Source organism: Cimex lectularius, unplaced genomic scaffold (genome assembly GCF_000648675.2).
Source record: "Cimex lectularius strain Harlan isolate CLEC.00 unplaced genomic scaffold, Clec_2.1 scaffold257, whole genome shotgun sequence".
Classification (NCBI taxonomy): Eukaryota; Metazoa; Arthropoda; class Insecta; order Hemiptera; family Cimicidae; genus Cimex; species Cimex lectularius.
The window spans coordinates 382,105-409,799 of NW_019392829.1; the positions used below are offsets into that span (position 1 = coordinate 382,105).

Here is a 27,695-nt window from a genome sequence, read left to right on the forward strand (position 1 = left end):
TATCAAATGAAATCAACGGCGGAAAAAGATTAACTGAAAGTGATCTTTAGGCACAGCAGAATGGAAGGGCATAATGCTACTTTTGATTCAAATGGGATTAATCAATAAAAAGTAAATAAAAGAAACAAAGCACTGTTTACTGTTAATTCCGACTTCAATAGATCCTAATTACCTGTAACTAATGTAGAAAGACAATGGATTTAATTTTAAACTAAATAAATTGAGGGGTGCTTTAAATTTGTCCATCAGTGTATTATAATAGATTATTTTGCAATTGAATATAATTTCGTATTGAAAAATCAGTGATGAGGCCATTTGAGAGAAAAGAAAAACACTCTTTTAAGAATCTTCACTTCATCAGCACATTAAAACTAATAATAATTCATAATGTAAACAAATATGAACATCGACTTAAAATATTAAAATTTATGGTTTCAAACATAGTGAATTTATTAGTTGACAGTGCAACAATGTATATCAATGGCTCATGAGAAAATGACATTCCTTTCAGACTCTATTGTGACGATTTAATTTTTATTTCAATCGAGACAGAATAAATAATAATATAACATTCATCAGGATAAATTTTCACAAATTTTTGGATTATTTTTACCACCAGATCCTGGCGTTTTGAATAAATCATCTTCAGTACGACACCGTTATATTCATGACAAACAGTCGAATATTTATATCGACATCGACCTTTAATGAAAACTACAGTTTTTTTATGCTAAATTAAAGTTCTTACAAATGTTCATCTCCCTTAATGTAGCTTTTTTAAGCAAATTTCATAACCTTGCGAAAAAGTGCAAATAAGCACTATAGAACCAAGCTCCCACATTTTATTTCTATTGTAAATAAATAATTGGTTCATATAAACAATATTTATTTTTAGAAAAGTAATTTAGCACGAGAACACATGACAGTCAAGAAGAATTTGAGACATTACTTCAACATGTAATTTATTATGTTAATAATATATCCAATATCTTGACTACCAGGCAAATTCAGTACAGTCTCCACACTCTGGTAATGCTGTACGATTCAAAAATAATAGTATAAAGTCAAAAATCTAGCCCTGGGCTACCTCTGTTTTGAGCAAAGAGTCGGCAGAGTCGGTTATTTCCTTGCTCAGGCCGAGCCTGGCGAGCCGCTTGAGGCCGTGGACGAGGCCTGGCCTTTTCGATTCCTGCTGCATTCCTGCTGCAAGGGTCAGCGCATTCCTTCCTTAATCCTGCTTCGGACAAATGGGTTTCTCGTACCGATCCAGAAGTAAACAACCACCACGTGGTCTGAGGGTAAACAAGTGACCGGATGAAACCTCCCGTGCTGTTATCAGCAATAAACATACCGTCTTTTTTGCTTTGCAGTTTGCACTTTGCAGCAAACTCAGTATTTCTCGACTGACAAGTGATCATAGCTGATCATTGATTATTCCCTAGAACAGAGGTAATTTGAATTTTTCACTTTTAAACGTTACTTTTATAGCAATTAATATTTTTCTTTAAATAGTTAATTATATTTACAATACTTTCTCACATGAACTACCATGGACGTTTGCTTAATTGTTTATGTGTGATTTTTTGTGACAGATTGTTCAATAATTTGTTTGGAAATAATATGTACAATACACATAATTACTTGAGTTTAAAAAAACCTACAGAATTAATCAGCATAGCTAACATGCCAGAAAGTATCAGTTTTGGATTGACCGATGACCTCTACCGTTTCTGAATAGGCTTAACAAAATTAATGTCAAGATGAAAACGTTTCAAAATTCATGATTAAAGTTTGGTAATGTGTTTTATATACAGATTCCCAGTTGTGCATAATTTTGTATGTACTGTTTTCCTTCTTCGGGTTCATTAGTGATCAAAGTCTCCCTTTCTCCCACTGTGATTTAAAAAAAGTTAAAGTCGGCCTCTTTGCGACCACTGTGACCAGTATTAGTCTGTTGTACAATTTCCATTGATATCTAGAGCTCCTCATTAAGCGTAAGGCGTTTTTACCAGATCCCAAAGCTTTTTGATAGCTCCGTAATGTGAATCCTTCAGTCCCAGGCTTTTCCTCTCCCAGGATTAGGAATTTCAGCTTACACAGGCCTTCGCACCAACAGAGGACATGTTCTGCTGTTTGTTCTTTTTCTCGGCAATATCTACAGGCTTGTTTCTCCCACTCTGAGTCTATATATATGCCTCTGGAGTCTGCAGGGTCGTCAGCAGCCGAACTATCACTCTAGTCCTAGTTCCTGCTAGATTTAGCTGTTCTGCCATTAGTTGATGAACATTTTTGTAAGACTCCGTCGAGAAATACATCCCCATTGGACCAAGGGCTGGATAAAAATCCTAGTCTTTAAGACTCATTTCGGCTTCTCACCCTCATCATTGGGGGTTTGTTTCTCGACTCTACAAAAGAAAAAAATTGAATAATGCATTTTTTCCTTCTTTGCTTATTTCTTTAGGTCTTAATAGCCTTTCCAAAGAGGATGTATTTACCATGGTAAAGACCCTCAATTTGTTTGAGGGGTTTTCTTCTTCCCAACATCTAGTTATTTTTATTTTGAAGGATGGGGGTGTCAATGGCCGCAGCAGTTAAGGCATTGACATGGCACTTGTCTCTATAAGATAAAGGTCCCGGGTTTGAATACAGCAGCCCGGTATTCAAACCTGACATACTTACAAATGGGCTTTAAAAAAAAAAAAACTTAAGAAAGAACTTAAGGATGTTCAATCAGGGATGGGGGCATCGGGGTGGCCGCAATGGTTATGACATAGTGCACTGTGAGGCAAAGGTGAAGAACCCACATACCTACAAATGAGCGTTCCCCCCCCCTTCAAAAACACCAGAGGATTCATATGACCTCATTAAAAAAATATTACTATATTATATTATCCTGGTAGTAAGTTAAAGATTAAATTGCTTAAAATAAAATTTAAAATAGTCAACTTAGCTTTGGTATATTGCATTTATTGTGGTCTTTGATGTCATAAACCTGAAAAACTGCAGTTTGATCATCTCCGATCATCCTTATTTGTATTCTTCATTTCTTTGTTATTGTCGTCCCCCTTTTTTTTATGGTTGTTTTTATGAATTTTTTGAAGGTAATTACAGAAATTTTTAAATATACCTTTTACATAAATTCTGTGCCATTTTTAAGTACATTATTTTTAAATAGAATGGGCAGTCATGTTGGGATTTTTTAAAATGTTTTTAACATATTAGGAATATTGAAAGTACAGAATATTAAGATCAGTTTTAAATCATTAGCTTTAAGGGTTTTGCACACCAAACAATTTTAACATTGCAATAGGAAGTTAATTTTCTTTGCACAGCTGCAGGGGTACCACAAGGCAGTATCTTAGCACCCATCCTCTACACAGTATACTCCACAGACATTCCTGCCCATTTCAAAACTATCCTTACCTCCTTGCAGATGGTTTCTTGGTCTCTCTACCACCATCTCTTTAAGATCCTAACTTCTCAACCAGAAACCTTTAAAAGTTTGTCACAACACTTGAGTAGTGGTTCAAGTGGTGGCGATAAACATACAAAAATGTGAACCACCCTTCGAAGAACTCTGCTCCCATCTACCTCAATAATATCTCATCTTCCACCAACTAACCTTGTTTTATATATTAACAAAATGACTTACATGGAACCCGCACGCATGACTCAAAACTCAGGAATTAAACAGAAGCTGCAGACTTCAACAAAGCATTCAAAGCTGATTACTAAACCAACAACTATTTACATTATTATTTTGAGACCAATTTGGACATACAGCGTTGAACATTGGGATTCAACAAAATGTTCCAACCTCCAACATATCCAATCCCTACAATCCAAAATCCGCCAAACTACCATCAGTGCTCTGTGTATCCAATTTTTCTATTCACAATGACCTTAATAGCATGAATATGTCCTTGAAGTAGCAAAAAACCACTACAAGAAATTTCACAAATAATTATCCTGTCACACAAACCATGAGAAACTTTTCATCCCACTCCGTTCCAAGTAATTCTTCATGACGACTGGCGTCAAGGTCTCATGACCTAAGAAACAGGGAAAATTATTAATAATAATACATAGGAGTAGAGAATTTCACTTTTTGTAAATGATGGTTTTACTCATAGAATTTGTTTTTTACAACTTTTGTCATAAGTAGCAAATTCTGTGAGTAGAACTTCATTAACAAAAAATGAGTAGTTCCTTTTTTTATGTTTATTTTTGTGCCCAATTTGTTTTGCTTTTTAAAATGTAATCAAATTTACTTAACCGCAGCTTTGGTGCAGGTGTAAATAATTTTTTTTTTCATTATTAGTTTCAGGATGGTCGAGTCATCAGAGGTCGAGGCTAACATGACACCGATCGAGTCAAGCTTCCGTTTCCATGATTTTCAAAAGGCAGTATTTGGCATCGATATCGGCTTTAAGGTGATAAAAATGGAGGAGTCGTATTTCATCTGGGTCGGCATGGTCTCCAATAAGGTTTTAACAGATTTGAGCACAGCAATTATGACGAGATTCCAACCCATGCCTCTCGCCACGAGCCTCTTCGGGACTGAAACGGACATCAACTCGACCGCCTTGGCTTCTAAGCTTTCAAAAAAGCTTGGGACACCTGTGCTCCTCAGCTACAACCTCTCTGACCAACGGATGCTGGTCGAAGTTGAGAAGATTTTGTGGGAAGAAATAAATACCAATTCAGATTTCTTTAGATGAGAATCAACCAAAACAAAAACAAAATTGTTATATATTTTTGTAATTATTATTTTATTATAATTTTTTTGCATTAAAATACGTTTTTATTATATGAATAAAAGCACATCTAATACAATATAAGCAAGCCATATAAATCAGAAAATTAATACACATCATGTTTCAAACTTTTTTATTGTTTATTTCATTTTTTTTTTCAAACTTTATAATACTTTATTTATGGACAACTTTCAATTTTGGGGATCACAGTGGCTAAGTGGTTAAGGCATCAACTAATAGCCCCTATATATATTTTTTTGTTAAATAGTGATAGCATAATTGCATAACCCTTGTAATATTAATTGAGAATAATTTGAATAAAATATTGTAAAGTGGTTTGACCCCTTGCCCGTGACACCCAATTTTTTTTTTTTTTCCATCAGAACCTGAGGATACTGGACATCTTTACTGAAGTGCTCAAAAGCACACGTCTCTTCTAAAAACATTCACATATTGAAGCAAGCCTGTACGTGAACAAAGTAACCCGCACAAGACAACTGAAGAGGACCAAGCCCTAAGAACTTTGTTTCTAAACTTCATGAACTTTAATAAACAAAGAAATTACAATAAAAATATCTACATGTTGGTGGCCACTATGGTTAAAGGATTGGGACAGCAATGCAACACTGTAAGCCATAAAGTAAAGATCATGGGTTAGAATTCAGCGTCCCTGAAAAAATCCAGTTTAAATAAATAAAAAACAAAAATTCATACATCAAGAACATGTCAATAAACAAGCCTTGAAGGATCTGACTCATAGATAAAGGGTTGTCCTCATATGAGAAAAGACCATGCAAGGCTGACACTTACTTTTGGGCCAGTCTGCGCTTATTTGTCCGAGGTGGCTCGAATTGAAGGCTACCACTCCTTGGCTCCACATAGAGAGCATGTAGGAATGCCACATGATGTGAGAATGGTGCTTGAGCACGACAGCAAGTATCTGCACGCCATTCAAATTTTACAGGAATCAGGAATTTTACAGTATTTTATAGATAATTCTCTTTGTGTTTCTTATGGTATATTGAAAATGAATGTATTTATAAGCATGAATGTGTGAAGAAGACTGATGGCATAATATTGAGTATCCCATTGAGAAAGAATAATGATGGAGGAATATCAAGTACTCCATGAAGTGAGTGAATTGTATGTAAATAAGAAAGAATGTAACTAAGAGCGAGTGAGAGTGTGAATGGGTTTGGAGTAAGATACAAATGCATTGGATGCTTAAATGACCTAGCTTTTGATATCCCTTGGTGACTACACAGGTAAGACCTAGGTCTAACCAAGATTGCCAACACCCAGGGTGGGTGATTCTCGAGACCTGCCGGTAATTTATTGTAAATTACTCAAAATCAGAAATTGCCAGCGAGCTGTTAGAAGTGATACATAAATTGTGTATGTACATGCATGTGCAGAGTTGAGCTTGTATAAATCAGTAATTTGCAATTTATTTTGATCAAAACTCATTGTGCTCGCTAGTTCCATTCAATAACCAACAAAATATGAATATGAAATCAATCAAATAACAATATCGATACCAAATTTATTTTCAAATTCAGTAAAACAATATTACAAGACATTTTTGTTGTTTTACAATGATGGCAATATTGCTTTGATAAAAGATTGTACATCATTCGCTTATGATACATTTCTTACGTTTTTATCAAAAAATAACAAAGCTTCACACAATAATACAAACAATAATTACAAAATATAGTTTACATTATTATCATATGTTAAAATAAAGTCACAGTATATTTCACAGTTTGAAATTATTAAAGGAATGGCTAGTGTTAAAATCAGTAAACTAGGTTTTTTAAATATGCTAACTCTATCTTTTTGGCCTATGAAATCTACAACAATATTCATCATAACAAAATAATTTTATTGTCACAGAAGGCTCAATCACCGTTGCTAATAGATAATGTTGATGTAATAGTAAATATTAGGTGGGCTAATAAAAGAAAGAAAGGAAGTTTTATTTCTTAATTTTATATGTGATCAAAATATTTGTTTTGATCAGGTTTTAGGTCACTGAATTTTTCAGAAATGAAAAATATGAGAAATTTTAATCAAGATTTACAATTTTATTGGAAACTGCCATTTTGAAAAAACAATTATAATGTTACATTAATTCAACATGTTTACAGATATTTTTAAAAATTTATTTTGAAAGGGAATATTTTAACATAATTTGTAGTATGTGATGTTTTATGGAAAAATTTGAGGATATTGACAATAATGTCATCTTAATTGGCTTTAATTAGCTTGCTTGCTCATATCTCAAAGAATTGTTGAGTGCATTGTGAGTTACACAATCTTCCGATTAAATTTTAATATTGTTCCAAAATCGATTATATTTTAAAACTTATAATTGTACAGAAAGCCTAGAAGAAAAAACTGAAGTTAATAGTGTTAACTACGTTTGTGTCTCTCCACATTCTAAGCAGCTGTAAAAGTACAGTTTAAAATGAAATAAAACAAAGCGCTGAGATTAAATTGCCTTATAAATTTGAACTTCGACATGCTTAAAGAAATAAAATTTACAGCTGGTGGTAGGATCAGTTAGGCAATTTTGAAAATAATAATTTGGAAGCCCACTTAAACTTATTTATTTAAGTAAACACTTGTTGTATGGAAGTTTTTGAAATCGTTATTGGAATGATTTAAAATATAATAAAATACCATTACATGCTTTGAATTAGTCAATATAAATTATAGTCAGATTTCTCCGTAGGGTGATGTACCTGTAATTTGGTCTACCTATCCTTGCTGGGTTGTTCTGTCAGAGGATTCGGCATTTCGTATCAGTGTTGGGTGATTTTTTCCCCCCACCAAGACCCACACTGAAGAGGACAATTGATTTTTATTGAGCCAGTCTACTTAATTTTTCTGTGTCCATATATTTTGTCTTTCAGATCAAAAATATTGAACTACTATCAACATTTCCGCCCTCAGAGGCAAAACCCTCTGCATCGGTGCCACATGTATGTATGGCTCAAACCATGGTCGAAGGCGTATATCTGAATCACTTGATCAAAACTGTCCAGCCCAATTGGCTCTAACTTTAACATATTAAAATATTTCACTCTATAGAAAGATTTGTCTTTACCTGGCAAACCTTAGAGAGTTCTGAGCACAAGACTGAACAAGACAAAATGCTGAAACACATCTGACAGACCAACCTAGTGAGAAAAAGACAACCACAAACTTGGATGAGGGAAGCCATAGGCAAAAAAGATAAGCAAAACCCAGGAAAAGGCTTTTTTAAAATTATTTTCTGACAAAAAATATTCTTTGATTGTTGATAAAGACTCTGATTTGTTCAATAGATGGCCTCTCTAAATGAAATATACAAACGAAATTGTACCTATTAGTCCCCAAATCGCTTCATGATTTTAAAAAATGTATATATTTTTTATGATAAGTATGTATAACTGTCCAAAAATGTTGATATTGAACCCATCAACTTATAATTAAGGAAAATGCACTAATAACCTTCCTGGCAACTTGCATAGCAACAAAAGTCGTACAAATTGTATAAAAAGATTCCGTAGAAACAAAAATATTCATAAGGCTCGTGAAAGCAGCAGATGGATTATAAATCATGACAAACATCTTAATCGTAAATGGAATGTCCATTATATCCCACCACTGAAAAAAGTTCAGATTTCAGCATCCCTTCCACAATAATTTATGAGATTTTGAAGAAGTCTGCAAATCGCAGAAAACTGTACTGGGTGGCTGAGGGAGAATATTGTGCTTTAAAACTTTGCATCCTCGCTGTAGCTAGTTTATACCAGCTTTTTTAATCAATTCCAAGTACAGATTCTCTTGGTCTAAAAGATACACCTTGGATTTTTTTATAATGATTTGAAAAGCAAAGGCAGTCAACTCAAGAACACAGTGAAGACCAGTCGATCAAAAGGACTCAGTCGAGCAGCCTAACTCAGTCAGAGACACAGCCAGTAAGGAAAAGTCTGACAGAGTCAACTGTCCAGGATCCACGAAGCTGCAGTAAGAAGATCCTGGAAGACGCTGAAGGATGTGAAAGCTGGTCTTGTGAAGAATCATTTGGAATAAATTATCTTGTGAATAAGCTCATCCTCAGAGATAGAGTTGTGGCTAACTTGACTTGTTTTACTTTTTGTTTGTTAATTTCAAAATTTAATGGATTGTGCACAATAAATGTTTAAGAATACTATCTCTCTGGTTTATTGGAATTTTACCTTCCCCCACACAAAAAATAGTTAAGCACATATGCTTAAATAAGCATAAAGTTTTGAAAAGCTCTGTTTTAAAGTAGTTGTACACATTCTAACAACAATAACAAAAAATATTGTATTTTTCTACAGGAAAAATCTTTGTTTCAATTTAAACCAAATGCGAGAGTAACAACAATCCAATTCCTGTAACTTGTACACTGCTTAACTTGTTTTGGTCTGCTTATACTCGCTAGATCTGCATTTCGACATTTCACCATGTTCAGTATGTCTAATGACAGGCCCAGCGATGATAAGCTTAGTAATGACCCAATTACGGGTTCTTCACCCTCTAAACCACATGGAGAAATCTCAATTCATTTCCTATTGACTGTTTCCCATTAGACTGCATCTTACAAACTAACAAAAGTTTTGTATACCACACACAACAAGATTACCTAATATGACTTCATATTGTATAAATTTAAAAATTATCTTATTACATCATGAAAAGCTTTCAGTCATCAATATTCTCGATGCCTTTTTACATAATAACCACATATATTGTACATATTGCATAATTCTGCTAGAAATGAGGCGTATCTTACCATTTATACTGATATGTTTTGTTTAATAAAATATTTTATTATATTAATAACAGAATTTATGTAACTATAATCAACAATCACTAATTTGGACATATCATAAACAAAATGAATCTTTCAATGAAGTAATTAATTAAGTAACAAATTCATTTTCGTATGATCTTTATGTTTTGATTTGTTTAATTTAAAAATAAGACAATTTAGATTTTTCTTCTCCCTGTAGCTGCAATGGACAGAATGAAGGATCCTGTACCTAAAGAAATGTATAGAGACAACTTGATGTAATTTTTTAAACATTATTACAAGAATTTTATAACGACTGACTAATATAATGGATCAAAAGCAATGGGTTACACAGATTTCAAAATTTATAACAAGGATTAAATATCACTCGACAACACCAAATATGTAAGGGATTAAAGTTAACAGGAGTCGAAAAATTAAGGGAGAAGAAAAATAAAAGAAACCACAATAATTATTTTACTGGTGACGACGGTCTCTTAAAAGTAGATACTTTGCCAATGAAGCCAAAAACAACTTGGCGGTACCTCAAAAATTATATTGATTTTCGTTGAAAATACTGTATAAAATTAACATTATTGCCATTGTGAAACTGGGCATAACTTATAAAAAATTGTATTATTTATTATACTAATTAGAAGATACGACTTTGGAACACCCATTTTATTTATTATTTGCTGTAGATAAATAATGTTTTGAAAATTTAATTAAAATTGTAATATCGCAGACAGCAGTTTTTAATAGAAGCAAAACTAAGAATATAAAAGATACAATTGCTTTTGATGTAATTTACTTTCATTTGATGTGTTTTCCCACAGTTTTAACAAATAAGCACGTATTTATTCTTCTATTCTATCAGCAGAATACATTTTTAAACATAACAAATATGTATATTTAAATTATCTACTTCATTTAGCGAGTTATTTTATTTTTAAATAAAGTGGGTTTTAAATAAATAAGATTTAATTTATTAACTAAACAGGTAAACTTTTTTTTAATGAAAAAACACGTTTTACTTCCAATTTACATATGGAAAAACTTTTTAAATTTTTACTATCGTAAAGTAACACAAATTTTAGCAGACAAGAGAGAATTTGGTTTTTGGTAAAATAAAATCTACTAACTAGTTTATCTCAAATTTCTAAACGGGTGTGCCAAAGTTAGCATCTCCAAAACCGTCGACATACGTATTTGAATTCGGTTCTGGATAGTAAACCTTAAGTTTGTCATTTCTTACCGTCTCCTTCGTTTGAACTACATGAGACTGTAACTGTGATGGCGCATACTGTATGCTGTTTGGTATCGATTCTTGCCGTGCATGCTCTTTTGCTAAATACTCCACCTCGCGTTCCTGCTCCTTCCAAGCCCCGCTGGGCGTGAACGTCCGAAATATTTTCTGCAAAGTAGTTACCCCTACGTGTAACGGGCTGGCTGTCTCTCCTCCGTTTGTCGTCGCCTCCTGCTGTGGTTGTTTTTCATTTGGAGCATTTTGATCTTGATTTAACCTCGGACTGCTAGGATAACTGGATTCAGAAGGATCCCTATAAATTGATTAATTATATTGCCAGTTCATATCCAATATTTAAATAAAAACTAGATTAAAGAAATTTACCGAACAGATGATTCAGGTGTTCTAGGTGCTGTTGGTGTTAGCTCTTTGTTATAACCATTCTCATAAGTGGTTAGGCGATTTCCATCATTGAAGAAACCATACCTGTAGAAATAACCTCATGAAAATCCAGTAACATTTAAAAAAATATATTTCTGTATTATATGTACCTTAATTGAGACATATCAGAATCGTCTTCAGTCTCGTCTTGGCCCACGTACTTAACCTTTAATTTCACTTCTCCAAATTGGTTACTAAGAATTTTGACAGCCTCATTATGGCTTACCTGAAAAATAAAAATTTACTTAAACTTTTTTTCTTTTTTTTTTTAATTAATCATACCTGTGTAAGGTCAATGTCATTCACACTAAGTATCGCATCTCCAACGTAAAGTTCTTCAGTGCCACCGCCAGGCTCTAATTCTGATATTAAAATAGGCACCCCGTGTTCTCTGCCTCCCTGAATAAATGATCAATAGTATGAAATTAATTTATTTGAATTTCTATAGCAAACTAATTTACCGTAATTGAAATTCCTAATCCTAGATTGTTGTCCCTTTTCAAAACAACCGTCCTCGGTGTGTTAAAAGCGTCTTGACAAGGAGCTCTCGATTCCCGCTGTCTTACCGCTCTGACTAACGTTTTTTGTCGTTGTACTAATATTTCCGCTTCTAACTGTGCCCAGAGTCTATCTTTTACTGCTGCAACCATATCGTTTCGGCCAGCGAGTTGCAACTGTTGAATTCTAAAACCAACATATAAAATAAATCAAACTGTGAAAGTTTTTATGATTCGTTAAAATTTACCTCCCGGCTAATTCTTTGTCTAAATACCTAGCCGAAAGTCTCGCTCCACAGACTTCGGCCTGTAAACTGGCTATAGTAGCTCGAAGCGATTCGTTTTCTATTTCCAGCCGCCTTTTCCAATTTTCTAAGTGCCTCACTACTTTATCCATGTTTATACCTTATGAATTAAAGTAAAACTATTGTTTTACAAACAATTCCAAAGAAATTATCATCAAAAGAAGGATGTACCAGAATGATTTGCACGGTGTGTAGGAGAACGTTCTGCTAAAGCCTTGTTGAGGCTCGAAGTTATATTTGTGCCCTCTTCTTTGCTCATGTGCTGCAGTTGTGCTTTATGAACTTGGACGAATACATTGTGGAGCTCTTCAGTCAGCTCGTCATTTCTCGATTCAAGATCGACCAAACACGACCTCATATTCACAAGCTCAGCCTAAAAATCAATATCCTTTAAATAAAATGTACCGTTCAATGAAAAACTAATAAATTAAATTCATTTATCGAACATTTTCATAAAAACATTATATTTGTGTATGAGCATAGATATATAGTAATATACTTAGTGATGTGTCACAAATGATAATAGTTTAATTGGACAAGTTGCTATTAATCTTATTACGATCTTTGCATGAATCCCCTTCACACGAAGCAACTCGTTTCCTTCCAAGTGTAAAATGAAAATGAAAAAATATCTGTGCCACAAACTCAAACAAATCAATAGCAAAAAGACAAAATTCGGGACCTGATCCAAATAAATTATAACAATATTTTTCAAAAAATAAATGTATTCAGATTTTAAAAAAATAAAAATAAGTGATCTATGACATACGCAGCTAACTCCTTGCCATTTAAAAAAAAAAATAAAATAAAAATAAAAAAAAATAATAAAAAATAAAAAAATTCGCATTATCAACTGAACTAAAGCCCATAAATCATAAAACTACTACTAGTACTATAGAATTTAATGAGGGGGGTAAAGTGGACATGTATTTCCAACTGTAGGCATTTTTATCGTTATACACAACATACTTATTTTAAAGTAAGCAAAATTAAGATCAGAAATTCACGAGTTTTAATAAAAATTATTTAATTATGATGGTTTGAAAGAAAATTCACCAAAGCACAAGAAAATTAATAGTAGTAGTAAGTAATAGATTAAAATTTAACTAAATATATTACCTGGGGGTTGCTCTTAATAACATGTATGACCTCCTCTGGCCTCATGGAGGGCCTTAAAGTCTCTAGGTGTCAAGTAAATAAGTGATTGGATTTCATCTTGTGAAACAGAATCTCATTCTCCAACAAGAGCGGTTTGAAGCAGTTCAATGCTTGTTCGAGACAGCGAATGTCTAACCCATCTCTATCATGTTCGATATGTGTATACTATAGGATTTCTCCCTTGTTACCATATTTTCAAATATCATGTAATCAGGATTAAATTTTCAGTGACTATGAAGTGGTCACGGATAGCTGTTAGCGAAGCGATTCCTTCTTTTCAATTATTTTAAATCATGTATTTTAGTGGTTATAATTGACCATATTAATTATTTCGAATAATTATTCTTGTTATCTAAGGTCTTGGTCGAGATGAAAAAGATGGTGTCAGGAGTGGCATTCGAACCCACAACCCTCAGCTCAATATACCACTGCTTTAATATCTTGAGCTATCATGACTTCTGTCGACCCACACACCAACTCCTCATCTCAACCTACACACCTTTCAAACTTTTTCTTCTTTTTGTTATATTTTCAAATGCCATGTAATCAGGATTCGATTCTCATCAACTATGAATTGGCCATGGGGAGCTGTTAACAAAGTAATTACTTCTTTATTTATTATTTTAATCCATGTATTGGTTGGTGTCTAAGTGGACGAAAGTCACAACAGCTCATGTGTCTATGATGCACTTTGCCGTGTTACTGACAAAACCAATCAAAATTAAGACTTAATTTTTGAGGCTCTTTTCCTGTCCGAAGAATAGTGCCAAAGGAACGAAAAATTATGACTTTGATTACAATTATGAAAAAAAGGACTTAAAAAATTAAAAAACCAAAACAACAAAAGGAATGGCGACTACCGTGTTTCAGCACATTCTTTTTAAACAAGAAATAAACTGCCAAACACATTCATTAATAAAAACAACAAAAAGGCTCACTGGAGTTGAAAAAAAAAGTGCTGTGAAGTCAACAAGAACTTGAGAATGAGAAAGCAATGAATCCAAGTTGATGGCTCAAGTTAGCAAATTTCTTTCTTAAAAAAAAAAAAAAAAAAAAAAAAAAACTTACGACCTCAGGAAAAAATCTAAGAGAGACTGTCCGTGGTTCTAGCAATCCCCAACAGGTTCAGCGCTTCAACCATTCAGCGAAATATATCCTTGTTGATGCTCTGGCATTTTAGATCAGAGCAGTGGCGCACTGAGCAGAGGGTCGTGGGTTCAAACCCCACTCGTGACAAAATAAAAATAAAAAAATGGGTCTACTATTAATCTTTATACCTTGTCTAAACGGAATGGAAAATAAATATGTTTATGGTTTGTTTTTTGTTTTGTGTGTACAAACTGATACTACTGGTGATAACAATTATAACTAATAGTAATTTTGATTCACTCTTTTTTTTCAGCCTGTCCTGGAGGGTGTCTTTAAGCAGGGAAAAGATAGTAAATGCTTAGATTTGTAAAAGTGTGCAAGAATGAATGATAGAGACCGGAAATATTGTCAGTCGGTTGATGGATGTGCCCTCGGGCCACAGCTTCCAGAAGAACTTCCTCAATGTACCTTAGTGCAATCAAAAATCTATTCAGTATGATAATCAGTTCGGTACGGGCATGGGCTATCATTCCACCCCATTCCATAACTGTCATTGAAAAGGCTGTGACTCACATGGCCCATGAAGCAAAGCATTAGCAATAAACTTAGATTTTTTTTTGCTCATGTTGCATTTGGAGGTGTGACTGCACAAAGATTAGATAAATCATGAAGCATTAGATTCATTTTAATTACTAAATTATATATGTAATATGTGCATAATTTTTATTTTAAAATAAAGCAAGTTGATAATAATGATGAAATAAACAACATATTCCAAAAATGCACTGTTTTACATATAAAATAGCATAATACAATTCAGGAAGGAATCAGAAGGAAGAAATGAACTACTGTCTGCTCATCAGTGTTCAGAAGATGATGTTAATTGAGTAAAGGACCAAAAATAAAATGATGACATAACAAAGGCCTGGCCGAAACACAATTAATTGAGACAAACATAACCAGAGTGGAAAGGAAGTATTACTCATTCACATAGACCAGAAAAATGTCATTAATTAATTGACAACAATTTTATAAATGAGACTTATTTAAAAATCCTTATAATAAAAAGAAGAAAACAATAAGTAAAAATTCTGTAATCAAATGATGAGACAACGGCGGAAATAAAGCAAAATAGCAAGTGGATTCCAGCGAGCCAGGAAATCCTGCCGGCTCAATAAAATTATTCGTAGGTGAATAAGATTCCTCCTCATGTGTAAAAAGAAGATGGTATGGAGAGGGGAGTCCCTGATAAGGGGGAGGCCACTTGGGTGGGCCTAAAGGCAGTTCCAGGCCCAAGTCTACTAATAGTAAGTAGCATCAACTCTCTTGCTAACACAACAACTAATTTTAGCGCAAAACCAACGTGTTTTCATCGATTTACCTTTTATTAAAACATTTTTCTAAGTTAATTAAACTAGCTGTATTTGTCTCTTTATTAATTTTTGGAGAACCGTTAAAAGTTATGGAAAAATTCCCCAACTATGCCATTCCTAAATTTTATGCATTTCATTGAATCAAGACAATTTGTTTTCTGAACATTTGCAATGAAATAAGTTCAATTTAGCCTATTTTGCTAAATTTCAACTCTAGTAAAAATTTAAAAGTTAGATTAACATAAAAGAAATTTCTATTTAAAAAAATTATTTGACCTGCTGCTTATTACTTTGTTAAAAAGAAGTTCAAATCAAAAATAATATACTAAAATTATTGGTAAATTAATAGTGAAATTATAATTATGACTTCAATAATGAAATTGAGATAATTTAGGTATTTATTTTTAATAATTTTCAGTTCGCACAATAGTTTTATTTATATATAAACATTTATATAAACCCTTATAGAACTTGTAACTGGGTATATTTACACATATAAGTAAATAAAATTTACAATATACTAGATTTAACCGAAGTTATATCCTAATGTAACTAATCACGGCAGCAACTCATCGTTTTAAGATTATCTTTATCTCCCTTATTTCTAGGAATGAGTAGATAATCCTGGTTGATATGCCAATAAAAGGTTGATGTGTATACTGCATATGATATTGCAATGGGCATCCTTGTTAAATATAGAAATACATTTTTCGATAAAAAGTTTCTATTAAATGTATAAAAGGTTTTGTTTGTGCGTGTATTTCTTTTTTATATCGAAGCGATAGCCTATTGGCCTTCATTTTGGACGATAAGACGTCTGTGTTTTATTAATACTATATCGGAATTGTTATGAATTGTTTTATTGTTGGCTTGCTTGCAAAGAATATTGTGACTTTTCTTGATTTGTTTAAAAATCCAATTTTATCATCAAAAATTTTGGATCACAACAAAGGAAAAACCCAGAGCGTTATGTAAGTTTGTAAAATAGAATTTTAACACTTTAGAGGAAAAAAAACTTCAGCTAAGAATATTCAAAAGATGCCATAAATATGCTAAACGTCCCGATTTATTGCCTTTTGATGCACCAGACAAAGACTGTCTGTTTTTCTCCCTCTTCCTCTTCTATTAGAGAGTCCAATGTCAGTGAAACCATTCCTTGAAAGCCGACTCTGTGAAATTTATGATCATCCTAGACAGTGCCTTAAATTTCAATTCTTTTTACTTTACTCTTTATGCTCGAGAAGAGGAAACAATTTATAATTTGCCTTAACATTTTTACATAAAATCCAATACCGGGAAAGCATAATTTAAAATGGAACTAAGCTTCTCATGATTTAAGGTTTATAAACAATAAGCCCCTAGGGTATATATATATATTTTTTAAATTGTCAATTAAGGAAAGGAAACAAAATAATTTGATTTTCTTCTTTTTGTTGTTGTTTTTGTATTATGTCTATTTGCACATGGTTTGACATCAGAATTTCAGTATTACTTTATTCTACACTAGTTCGCAGATAACAAATAACCAAAAATAAACCATTAAAGTAACCACATTGCTAAAAAGTTCAATGACTTTTAATAATTAAACTAGTTTGATTATTAAACCGAAACATTCTTTAACTTATTGGGTAAGAAATGGTATGGTAGGAACAGATGCTGGCAAAATTGGATCCATATATCCAAGCTGGAAAAACATTTTTGTGAAATTTATAAAACACAATTACCTTACGAAATGATTTTTTTTTAACAATTGCTTTTTTTTAGATGACTTAGAAAACATAGAAGAAATGTAATTAAAATGGATTTATTTAAGCGGTTAGGGCTGCTAATAGTGTTTTCCATAATTACAAATCATTCCGCCTCTAGTCCAAGTTCTATTCATGCAACTTCAATAACAAAGGAGAAGTACCAAAGGCATGCTGACCAGGTATATCTTTAAAAAAAACTTCTGTACTAATCTAACAAAAATTTTTAAATATACAATATTTCTTTGTGCACGATTAGAGCCTTCATTCCACCCTTGTCAATATAGACGATAGGTTAAGAACCATAGAAAGCATACACTATAGTGTGAAAAGGCATGAAATCTCATTAGACAGGATTCTCAATAAAGTTGAATCGATCGACTCCCGTTCAGTTAGAATGCAAACAATTTTGGAAATGAAACTGGACGCATTAAGTCAAGTGAGTTGGTCAAATATTGCTAAAGTTAGTGAAATACTTATTAAATACATTTGGATTAGGCAATAATCTCGACCGAGTTTAAGCATGAATGGCTCTTGAACCAGTTAAGAAAATACGAATCAAATCAAGAAAGATTGAGCTTAAAAATGAACTCCCTCGAAGTAAAATTGGATGATATAACACAAAAAACACAGGTATGACAGTCATCAATATAAACCACTTCAATGAAAACTCAACGGATTCGCTTATTTCAACTAGTTAAGTCAAGAATCCTTCTTCAATAAAATTGAAGACAAACAAGACAAAATTCAATACAAAATCAATGAGTTAACAATGATAACCGGCAATTTGAAACAACAGTCAAGCAGCATTGAACAATCTGTTAACAAAACAAATGGTGATGTCATGAAGAGGTTGAAGGTAAGAGGATTTCATTAGCCCAATTCAAAATACAAAAACAAGATTTGTTTTAGGAAATTGAACAGCAAGTCAATAGAAACGATGAATTGGAAAAATTGACGGTAAGCTTGAACGGAATTCACAGCCACTTGAATCAATCAGATTCACTTTGGACGCAAAACGACGGCCCTGGAATTTCGAAAAATGAAAAAATGATCGATTATATCAAAGGGGAAATAAATGCAGAAGTTCAGAAACTTGGAAATAAGGTAAACACGGTTAACAAATCAACAATTAAAATCTTGTTTACATTTTTATAATATTTAGATACACAACATGTACCATGAAATTTGGCAAAAGACTGATAATTTGGTCGGACAAATCAAAGATGGCTTTACTGAGACGAACCAGACACAGAAAATCATAGTCGATGATTTGAAAAACTTACTAGTGGAACAGAGGGATAGTGAAAGTAGAAATTTTCTTTTAAAGGATAATTTGATAACAAATTGATAAGCTTTTTGCTTTTCTCTTTAGACTTCATAGATTTAAGTATGGACAAAGTTCTATCAGTGTTTCATAAAAGGCTCAATGACATACAGAGAAAACTCGACAATAACTTTCAAAACATAGCATCGGTGCAGTCTCTGTTTTTGGACTCTTGCCAAAGAATACAAGACGATGAATCAGATCTGGACACTATGGTAACTGAAGTCTTGGAAAAAATTCTCGATTTGATTATAAACAGGTTGTTATAAAATCAGACATGCTGTTGTCGTTATTTTATTTGACAGTTTAATAATACGAATGATTCTCAGGACGTCGACGATTGAGAAACAATCAGTCGAACTGTTGGAAGGTGTGAAATCTCACAATATTCAAATAACACGTTTGGCGAAAGACACCAAAAAAATGGTAATGAATTTAGCAGAGGGAATAAGTCTAGATCACAAAAATTTGGATGGCTCTATTATGGATCTGGCAGAAAGAGCTGACATGATAACAACAGTAGTTCAGGTAAAATACCATTTAAAAAAAAAGTAGAATGAAGTAATTTTAAAAAAGTTATTATGTATATTAAACGATATGTTACATTTAGGAAATGCAAGACCAAATGTACGAGTGGAATGATACAAGCAGAAAATCTCCAAATCTACCACCTGCGAAAAAATGTGTGAACTGTGACAATTTCATTTCATACCCAAGTTTAGATTTTTCTGATATGAGCGATTCAAAAAACAAAGAGAAACATATTGATGATATCCGTAATCTTGACAAGGTGCATTATGGACAAGGAGTTGTGAAAGTCATTACAGAATTTGCCCAAGAGCCTAACATCACTCGAGTTAACAGTTCGTCCGATGTTTCAACTGGTTTCAATGCGACAGTCGCTTCAAAAGAAAACAATAAGAAAAACACCCCGTCAAAACAAGATAAAAATGAAATAGAACCCAAAATTCCATCACACAATGAATCCAATAAGACTAAACAGGAAATCCCTGAAATAACTGAAGAAGTCGCAACTCAACTCATGCTCTCGTTCATCAAATTAATTCGAGAAAAAATACTGCTCAGGGATTTTCTCAATGAAAAACTAACTGGCCAAAGTTACCAAAGCATAACTGACATGATTCAGCATTTAAAACCGATAAAAACCATACCAAGAGAATTCATACGAGAGCTGGATCAGTACGATGATAGGGTTAAATTTGATAAAATTTATTCGCATAATGCGGAACCGATGAATTATGATGAGGCGATAACTTATGATGACGTTTATTCATAACAGGGTATTAAAAATTTCTTACTTTTTTATTTTATTTATATAAAAAAGTAAACTAGACTTTCATCATCAATTACTTTAAAAAATATTTGTAAGGATAATTTTACACAACATTTTCAAAGTATTGTCTTTCATAAAAAAAAAGTACAAAGATAGTTTATATTAAAGTCAACCATTTCAAACCAGGAGGCTAGGCAATCAAAGCCTGATTGTACAAATAATTCCAATGACCATACGGACATGTTTAGTGTGTACGTGCATGACTGTGTGTGTCATTTGACATATAATTTAAAATAAGAAGCTAATATAAAACAGTTGTTTTAATAAATTTCTTTTTTAAAAAATTATCTATTTATTTAACAATCAAATATTTTGTCCTTTAATACTATCATACATTTTATTCGGAAAATTATTTTTCCCATGAAACACCTTAAAAATTAAATGGCGTTAAAAATTTGAAACCGTTCATTGTCACACTTGTTTACCAAATTAATTACATTCGGGCGATATTTAGAATATTAGTTTTTCTGCATTCTGTATCAATCATATAATCTCCCGCTTTTTGATAAGTGCCATAAATTCAGTTGACACCCACTTTTCTTTAGTAATACTAGCACAAAATTACTTCACACTAATTCTTTTGAAGGCTAATAAAAATAATAATAATAAACAAGCATATAGAATGCAATACGTTATTTGTTTTGTTTTTAAATGAGATCATAGATAGTCATCAATCACAGTCATAAGATTAAATAATTTGTAAACATAATCTGTGACCTCGAATAAAACCAGTTTTAAAGTTTCAAGCAAAAATAAGTGACAAAAAATATATTACTATGTAGAAGACATAGAAATAATTCAAGAACTTTAAATACCTAGTAATCATGAAATATTAAAGTTGTGTTTTCGGCAATTAAATATGTACTATTTCTTAACAGTTGTTCAAGAATAAAATAAGAAATAAAAATAAAAAATACTAATGAAACTGTTAAAAAAGTACATAAGTGATATATAAAGAGAGATTATGTGATTGATACAGAATGCAGAAAAACTAATATTCTAAATATCACCCGAATGTAATTATGTAAATAATTTCATAAACAAGTATGACAATGTATCTGATGTTCTTGGCATCGGAGGTTGTCAGAATAAATACATTTTGGTTCAGGGAATGGGCTGATTGGCAAGAAAAAAAAATCATTCACTTGGTATAAAATGGGAAAATAGAGATGACGGGTCGGGGTGAAAATGAAAACTTCCCAATGAAAATATTACAAAAAATTCTCTTAAGAAATCCTATACCAGGAGGACTGGCCTTCAGATCTCGAGATCTCGTTCGAATTTTAATATTTATTACAAGAAATTATGTACCAACAGTAATTATTTTTATATTTAAAAAAATCCGTTGTGCATAAGGTGAATATTTAATTTAAAAATTAATTAAGATCATACTCTATGTGCTGTCTAGATCACTCACTTTGTGTTCAATTTAAACTAACATTTAAAAAAAAGGTTTGGTACAGTACAGCTTTTCAAATGTACTCTGTTCATTGAACTGTTGATTTTAGGTGAATTCATTAGGTGGTTGCAATATGGAAATGTAGGGTTGATTTTTTATATTGTTCATTTGTTATTCTCAAATATTTAACATTTTTGGGACTAGTAACAAGGTATCACAGCACGCTCAGGCTAGCATCCTGACTGGGCTCAGTGACAAGGTATCACGTCCTTGTGGTTTTTTGTATTTTAGAAGCCCTAGTTGGACATCACAGCATCTACCAGGCTAAGGTTGTATCCAATGTGTAGCAGACACCTCGTAGTGAATGGAGACCTCCCACACCCTTCCTTTCTCATCCTCATCATCAACAAATCTCTCTTTTCTCCTCCTTCTGTTTGCAATCTGTGTCTCAAACTTTTGCGAAATCGTGATTCATTCTTTTTTCTGAAAACAAACAGACCACAATATCTACGTCTCATTGGAAATGTCCTACGTCCATCTGTTTCTCACTACTGCCCTTCCCAACCCTCTATACTTCCCTACCATCTATCTATCCTATTGTCTTTCTAATTTTTCACCTTTTATCTGCCAACTAGCCTGTTTTTTTTTCTTTTTTCTCTCTTTACATTGATTACTTTTACAGTACTTTTCAGAATAAATTTTGGTTGACCTTATATACATTTAATTTCTATATACTTATATTATTTTTTTTTTTCAATTCTATACAGTTGTGTGAAAAGTTGAGCTAAATAAATCAATTTTTTTGTTATTATGTTTTAAAATACATAATGAGTAAACATTTTTTTCAATTAAATACATACTTTTTTTATCCTTACATTTACATAGAACATTCATTGTAAAGTATTATATCCGAGGAATTACTGTCAAATTTTAAATGTTGGTGCAACATAAAAGGTGTAAGGGTGATTAAAGGAAAAGCTATGAAATTTGATGAATAACACAAAATAAATCAGGCTGGGGGGAGTCAAGTAGTGGCCAAGACTGCAGGCAGAGGAACACATTTTAGCAAGTGAAAATCAGTCCTAAAAAGGTTAATGAGTGTTGTGAACTCATGAAAAGTGAAAATTGTAAATTAATTGATAAATTGTATTTGTCTCACAGGGTGTTCAGACCAAAGTAGTTCTATGCAACCTTTCCTTGGAAAAATAAAATCTCTTTGGTGATGGGACAACTTGGGATCCTAGTAATTAAGGGATGAAAACAGGTGGCACAAGGAAGTGAGAATTGTAAACAAGAGTTGTGCAGAAAATAATATACTCAATATTACCTCAACTTTTGCATTATTTTGAAAAATTGTCTGAGCTTTGTGTGTCAACTGGGCAAAACAGGAACTGAGTGTTGACATCTTCTGCCTTGCTGCATACACCATTTCAGGCTCATCGCTGTCCAACTCGCCTAGAAGAATTTAAATTACATTGCTACCTTTATAAAAGAAATATATTATTACCAGTCAAACCATTGTCAATCTTTGTAAATGAATATTATGTAAGTGTCAATGTTGTAATCTCTTTGAAAAATGCAAATCTTTCATAATTTTACAAGGCTGTAAAACTGTTTTGTTCATTCAAACAGCTCCTAACAAAACTTATACATCTGAATCAATTCCTAACAATTTAAAGAAAATATTGTAGTTTGTAAAATTTGTTTTAGTGTAGTGTTCAGATTTACACATTGTTATCGCAATCTAGGATATTTATATAACATAGCAATTAAGCTGACAAAAAGTATTAAAATCACAAGATAAATAATCTAATCATTCAAAGTTTTTATTATCTAAACTTGTTGCATGCTTCCAAGCCGTCAACTTATCACTGGGGGGGGAGCAATCTTGTGATGTTGGTCTGCATGGTTTTATTTTTGCCAGTTCTTCACAAAACTTAACTTTTGTAGATTTGCTTACAATGAATAATAAGTATTTTCCACTAGAAAAAAAAAAATGTTTTGAAGTATTTTGGATTCAAATTCAGGGACGTTGAGATTGGAACCCACGATCCTTCCAGTGATGAGTCATCATGTCAATGTTCAAACCGTTGTGGCTGCCACCGGCCCAAATTCAAATGTCACCTTCAATTCAAAGCTGGTCTGGGAATAACTAACGTATCTCCAGCTCCAGGGAAAACATAATTCTGATGTGGGTACCAGGACATGAAGAGGATGGAAGACAACAAGCAGGCTGACAAACAAGCAAAAATCAGAAGCAGACCCCATTCGCCTTTGGACCGGAACCGCACATTTGAACCCCCCCCCCCAAGCATACTAAAAGCAGGATTGTACCAACGGATGGAGAAAGAAATGACCAAAGTAGACAAATTCACCAGGTGCAAAACAATCAAAAAAGTTCCTCAAATTCTAAACTAGGAAAACAAAATTCTAACCCTCTCTCAGCAGGCAAGAATTAAGGAAAACAGTAGGTCTTTATTCTGGCCATTGAGCATTATTTTTTAATTCATACAAACATAATAATGCAAATCAAATTATGGACCTTAACATACATATAGGGACATTGAATAAATATATGGTGATTATTGATTATTAGTCGATGATTATTCGGAGATCATGAGATGTAGGTTTTATAAAAACATTTTCTTTATTGTGCCAACGTTTCAATCTTTATTGAGATCATCTTCAGGGCCTGGGATTTACAAACATTGTTTAAATTTAACAAATGCGTGTAGGATGTGGAAAAAAAAATGAATTTATACATTGCAAAAAAATATTTTTTATATTCAAAGTATTTCTACTCGTTGGCATGGCAAAGAAAATATTTTTCTAAAACCTACGTCACACCAGACTCATGATCTCTGAATAATCATTGAATAAATGAACAATTCCTTCATAAAGACTAATATCAGGGTCTCAGACTATCAGAGGAGTCTACCATGATAATTTGAACAAAATTATTAATACATGTCAATATTTAATACATAATAATAGTAATAAGTAATTATAATTCATATATAACAATAATCCCTAATATTTAAATATTGCAGGATCAGAATAAAAAATTGTAGTTTTAGATTTGTAACTGTTTGTCACAACATTTGTTGACTGCTTTACAGTAGTTAACTAATAATGTCCAGTCTCTGCCTATCTAATCTATTCTAAAAAAATTTTCACCCAAAATAGCTCCTTAACTGAAATCTTTCAACCTGTAGTTACTGTAGGAAGAACACTGCCACAAAGTGTAATAATCTTCTTTTTCATATATTTTTTTAAAGTGTTTACAATTTAAATTTAAACATCACCTCTGATTATAATAATCCACCTTATAGTATCGAGTGTTAGGCTGCCATTTAAATATTGATTTTCTAATTCAAAATTAAATTTGCAATATAATCGAAAAATTGGCTAATTTTCAATTTTATCTTCACATTCTTTATTGAAATTAATTTGCAGAGAATTTCTTATTTATTTAAAACAGGTTTTCCTTGATTCTACATTAGTTATGTTAAAGCGATTTAATGTTGTATCTATTTTAAAAAATTTCAAAAAGATTTGTATCTGCTTGAACCAGTATATTTCTTTTTTTATTACTTGAATAGCTAAGATTTTTGGTAACCTATTATCTGGGAGACATAAGATTTTGGTTATGATATCAAAATGCAATTTAATTGTAAACAGAAACATGAGGTCTGTTTTGTTTCCGTTTGGAGAAAGAAGTAGGGTGTATATTGAGGGAGTCTGACCAGGTTTTGATGAAGAAATGCTGTACCTTTCTATTTCCTCATACTCTTCCCAATCCCATTCTTGACTCCATAATAAATCACAGATCTACAGATTGTATTTTTACTTTTTCCAATTTTTTCACACTTTTTATTTGGCATAGGCCTCCATTCCTAAAGATCACCCATTTTGACTTCTCACGATTGATTTTTAAATTCCAGTTTTTTCAGTTATCTAATGAGTTGATCATTCCTTGCAATGATAAGGATTGGAAGCTAGTAATACCAAGTCATAAGCATATGCGAGCAGATTATCCTTAACATCACTTTCAAGACGTACACTTCCATCCAGCTGGATATCAAGATCATTCAGGTACAGAGAGAATAGAGTGGGACTGAGAAGACAGCCCTGCCTACCCCTGTTTCGGCTTGAAATTACAACACTAATACAGCAATAAACCAGTATTTGTAAACAGATTTTTATAGAGTTTATAATTTTAGAAAAGAGGCCTAGTGCACAAAGTTTAAATATACATGCGAATCTGTTCCATTCTTCAAGTGTCCAAGCAAAATGTCGATGATTGCCTTTCTACTCCATGCTTCTCCAATAGTAGAGAATCTGATGCGGGACATATACACTAGGCTTATCCCTAAATTATGGAATGTTTAGAGTTGACTACCTATCAAGGAAGCCGTTAAATTTACAGCTACACTTCCATAATGTGGTAAAAGTGATAAAATGAACATCTCTATCCGTAGTACATCGCAGTCCACCACTAACATCAATTTAGACTTTCATTGGCCCAAACCATATATGTTTAGTGGTCATAATGGACCATATTAATTATTTCAATTAATTATACTTTTAATCTATGGCCTTAGTTGAGATGAAAAAGTTAGTGTCACAAGCGGGATTCGAACCCATGACCTTCGGCTCAATACACTGCTGCTCTAACCACTTGAGCTATCATGACTACGATCCGCCTAGACACCAACTCTTCATCTCAACCTACAATCTTTCAAACTTTTTCCTCTTTTTGCCATATTTTCAAATGTTGAGGAATCAGGATTTGGTACTCAACGATTATGAAGTGGCCATGTGGAGCTGTTGGCGAAGTAATTACTTCTTAAATTATTATATTAATCCACATATTTTTAGCAGTCATAATTGGCCTAATTAATTATTTAAATTAATTAAACTTTTAATCTAAGGTCTTGGTTGAGATGAAAAACTTAGTGTCACGAGTGTGAATCAAACACACCACCCTTGGCTTAGTATGCCACTGTTCTAACCACTTAAGCAATCATGACTACGATCTGCCTAGACACCAACTCTTCATCTCAACCTACAATCTTTCTCTTTTTCCCATATTTTCAAATGTCGTGTAATCAGGATTTGGTTGTCAACGATTATGAAGTGCCATGTGGAGCTGTTAGCAAAGTAATTACTTCTTAAATTATTATATTAATCTAAATATTTGACTTCAATCCACCCAGACACCAACTCCTCGATTGAAGTAATTGGTTAGAGCAGCGGCATATTGAGCCAAGGGTGATGTGTACAAATGTCGCTCGTGGCACAACATTTTCATCTCAAGCAAGACCTTCGATTAAAAGTATAATTAATTGAAATAATTAACTAGGTCAACTATGTCTGCTAAACATACATAGATCACCTATTACTCTTTATAACATGTATTATGGAAAACAAATATGTTTATGACTTTTTTGTTTGGAAGTACAAACTGATACTAGTGGTGATAACAGTCATAACTGTAGCTTCGATCCACCCTATTTTTTATAGGCTGTAAGGTAGGTGACAGCTGTCACAATGACCAGTTGTGCAGTTCAGCCTGTTCTGGAGAATGTCTTTAAACAGGAAAAAATAGTGAAAGCTTAAATTTATAAAAGCGTGCAAGAATGAGTGACAGAGACCGGAAATATTGTCGGGCGGTTGATGGATGTGCCCTCGGACCCCGGGATGTGACAGAGGAAAATCCGGGTGGCCACGTACGACGTTACCTACCGATCAGGATGTCCAGGTCGACATAGGCTTTGTCGAACTCTTTCTCCAGTAAATCCAGCCAACGGAAGCTCATCGCCGTCACAGCCATTTTTTCAAATGTCAAACCAAAATCAGAAGAATCGTCCAAAGTTATCAAAACAGACGGCTTTCCGCGCTAAAGAATTACTGGCCGAGAGGAGGCAGGCGTGACGAGCTATGAGTGGCTCCAGGCCTCCATTGTCCATCCAGCCTCGGCATTCAATTTATAGACAAAATTTATTTTCTTTCTAAATTAATTGATTAATTACTTGTCAATTTTACCCAGAAAAAAAATAAACAACAAAAACAAAGGTTTTAAATTTAAAAAATTCGAGTTTTGAGCGGAAATTATAAACCTGGCTACAACTTGAAAGGTATCACAACATTTAATTATTTATATAAACAGGCTGATAGCCTAATTTACATAG

General features: G+C 32.9%; 3 protein-coding genes and 1 long non-coding RNA gene across 7 annotated transcripts in view; 2 read left to right on the plus strand and 2 right to left on the minus strand.

The window, feature by feature from the left end:
* Window positions 1-1,215, minus strand: part of LOC106668987 (midasin) — a 241,911-nt gene extending 240,696 nt beyond the window's left edge. Inside the window, exon 1 of the mRNA XM_014398213.2 lies at window positions 1,088-1,215. Within this exon, the coding sequence (XP_014253699.1) occupies window positions 1,088-1,198 (111 nt within the window). The 5' untranslated portion in view covers window positions 1,199-1,215. The remainder of the gene's footprint in view (window positions 1-1,087) is intronic.
* Window positions 955-5,112, plus strand: LOC112127455. Its single transcript, XR_002910580.1, has 2 exons — window positions 955-1,449; window positions 4,322-5,112. It is a non-coding gene; the product is annotated as an uncharacterized LOC112127455 (long non-coding RNA).
* Window positions 4,906-27,469, minus strand: LOC106668990 (Golgi-associated PDZ and coiled-coil motif-containing protein-like). 3 transcript variants are annotated; one of them, XM_014398216.2, is made up of 11 exons: window positions 27,250-27,466; window positions 22,829-22,956; window positions 12,228-12,429; window positions 12,000-12,156; window positions 11,716-11,938; window positions 11,537-11,653; window positions 11,365-11,480; window positions 11,198-11,299; window positions 10,823-11,126; window positions 5,568-5,697; window positions 4,906-5,427 (listed from the first exon to the last, which is right to left on the minus strand). In XM_014398216.2, exons 1-11 carry the CDS (start codon window positions 27,335-27,337, stop codon window positions 5,405-5,407), a joined length of 1,590 nt encoding a protein of 529 aa, XP_014253702.1. In that variant the 5' UTR covers window positions 27,338-27,466; the 3' UTR covers window positions 4,906-5,404. The 3 variants fall into 3 exon arrangements, with proteins under 3 accessions (XP_014253702.1, XP_024084253.1, XP_014253703.1); XM_024228485.1 differs by having other exon boundaries at window positions 4,906-5,697; window positions 27,250-27,469; XM_014398217.2 differs by lacking the exons at window positions 4,906-5,427; window positions 5,568-5,697 and adding an exon at window positions 8,896-9,817 and having other exon boundaries at window positions 27,250-27,441.
* On the plus strand, window positions 15,513-20,389 carry LOC106668988 (putative leucine-rich repeat-containing protein DDB_G0290503). 2 transcript variants are annotated; one of them, XM_014398214.2, is made up of 10 exons: window positions 15,513-15,610; window positions 17,441-17,603; window positions 17,681-17,860; window positions 17,920-18,054; window positions 18,119-18,280; window positions 18,334-18,528; window positions 18,587-18,731; window positions 18,797-19,007; window positions 19,078-19,276; window positions 19,359-20,389. In XM_014398214.2, exons 2-10 carry the CDS (start codon window positions 17,475-17,477, stop codon window positions 20,043-20,045), a joined length of 2,043 nt encoding a protein of 680 aa, XP_014253700.1. In that variant the 5' UTR covers window positions 15,513-15,610; window positions 17,441-17,474; the 3' UTR covers window positions 20,046-20,389. The 2 variants fall into 2 exon arrangements, with proteins under 2 accessions (XP_014253700.1, XP_014253701.1); XM_014398215.2 differs by lacking the exon at window positions 15,513-15,610 and adding an exon at window positions 16,420-16,647.
* Window positions 27,470-27,695: the final 226 nt, after the last annotated feature.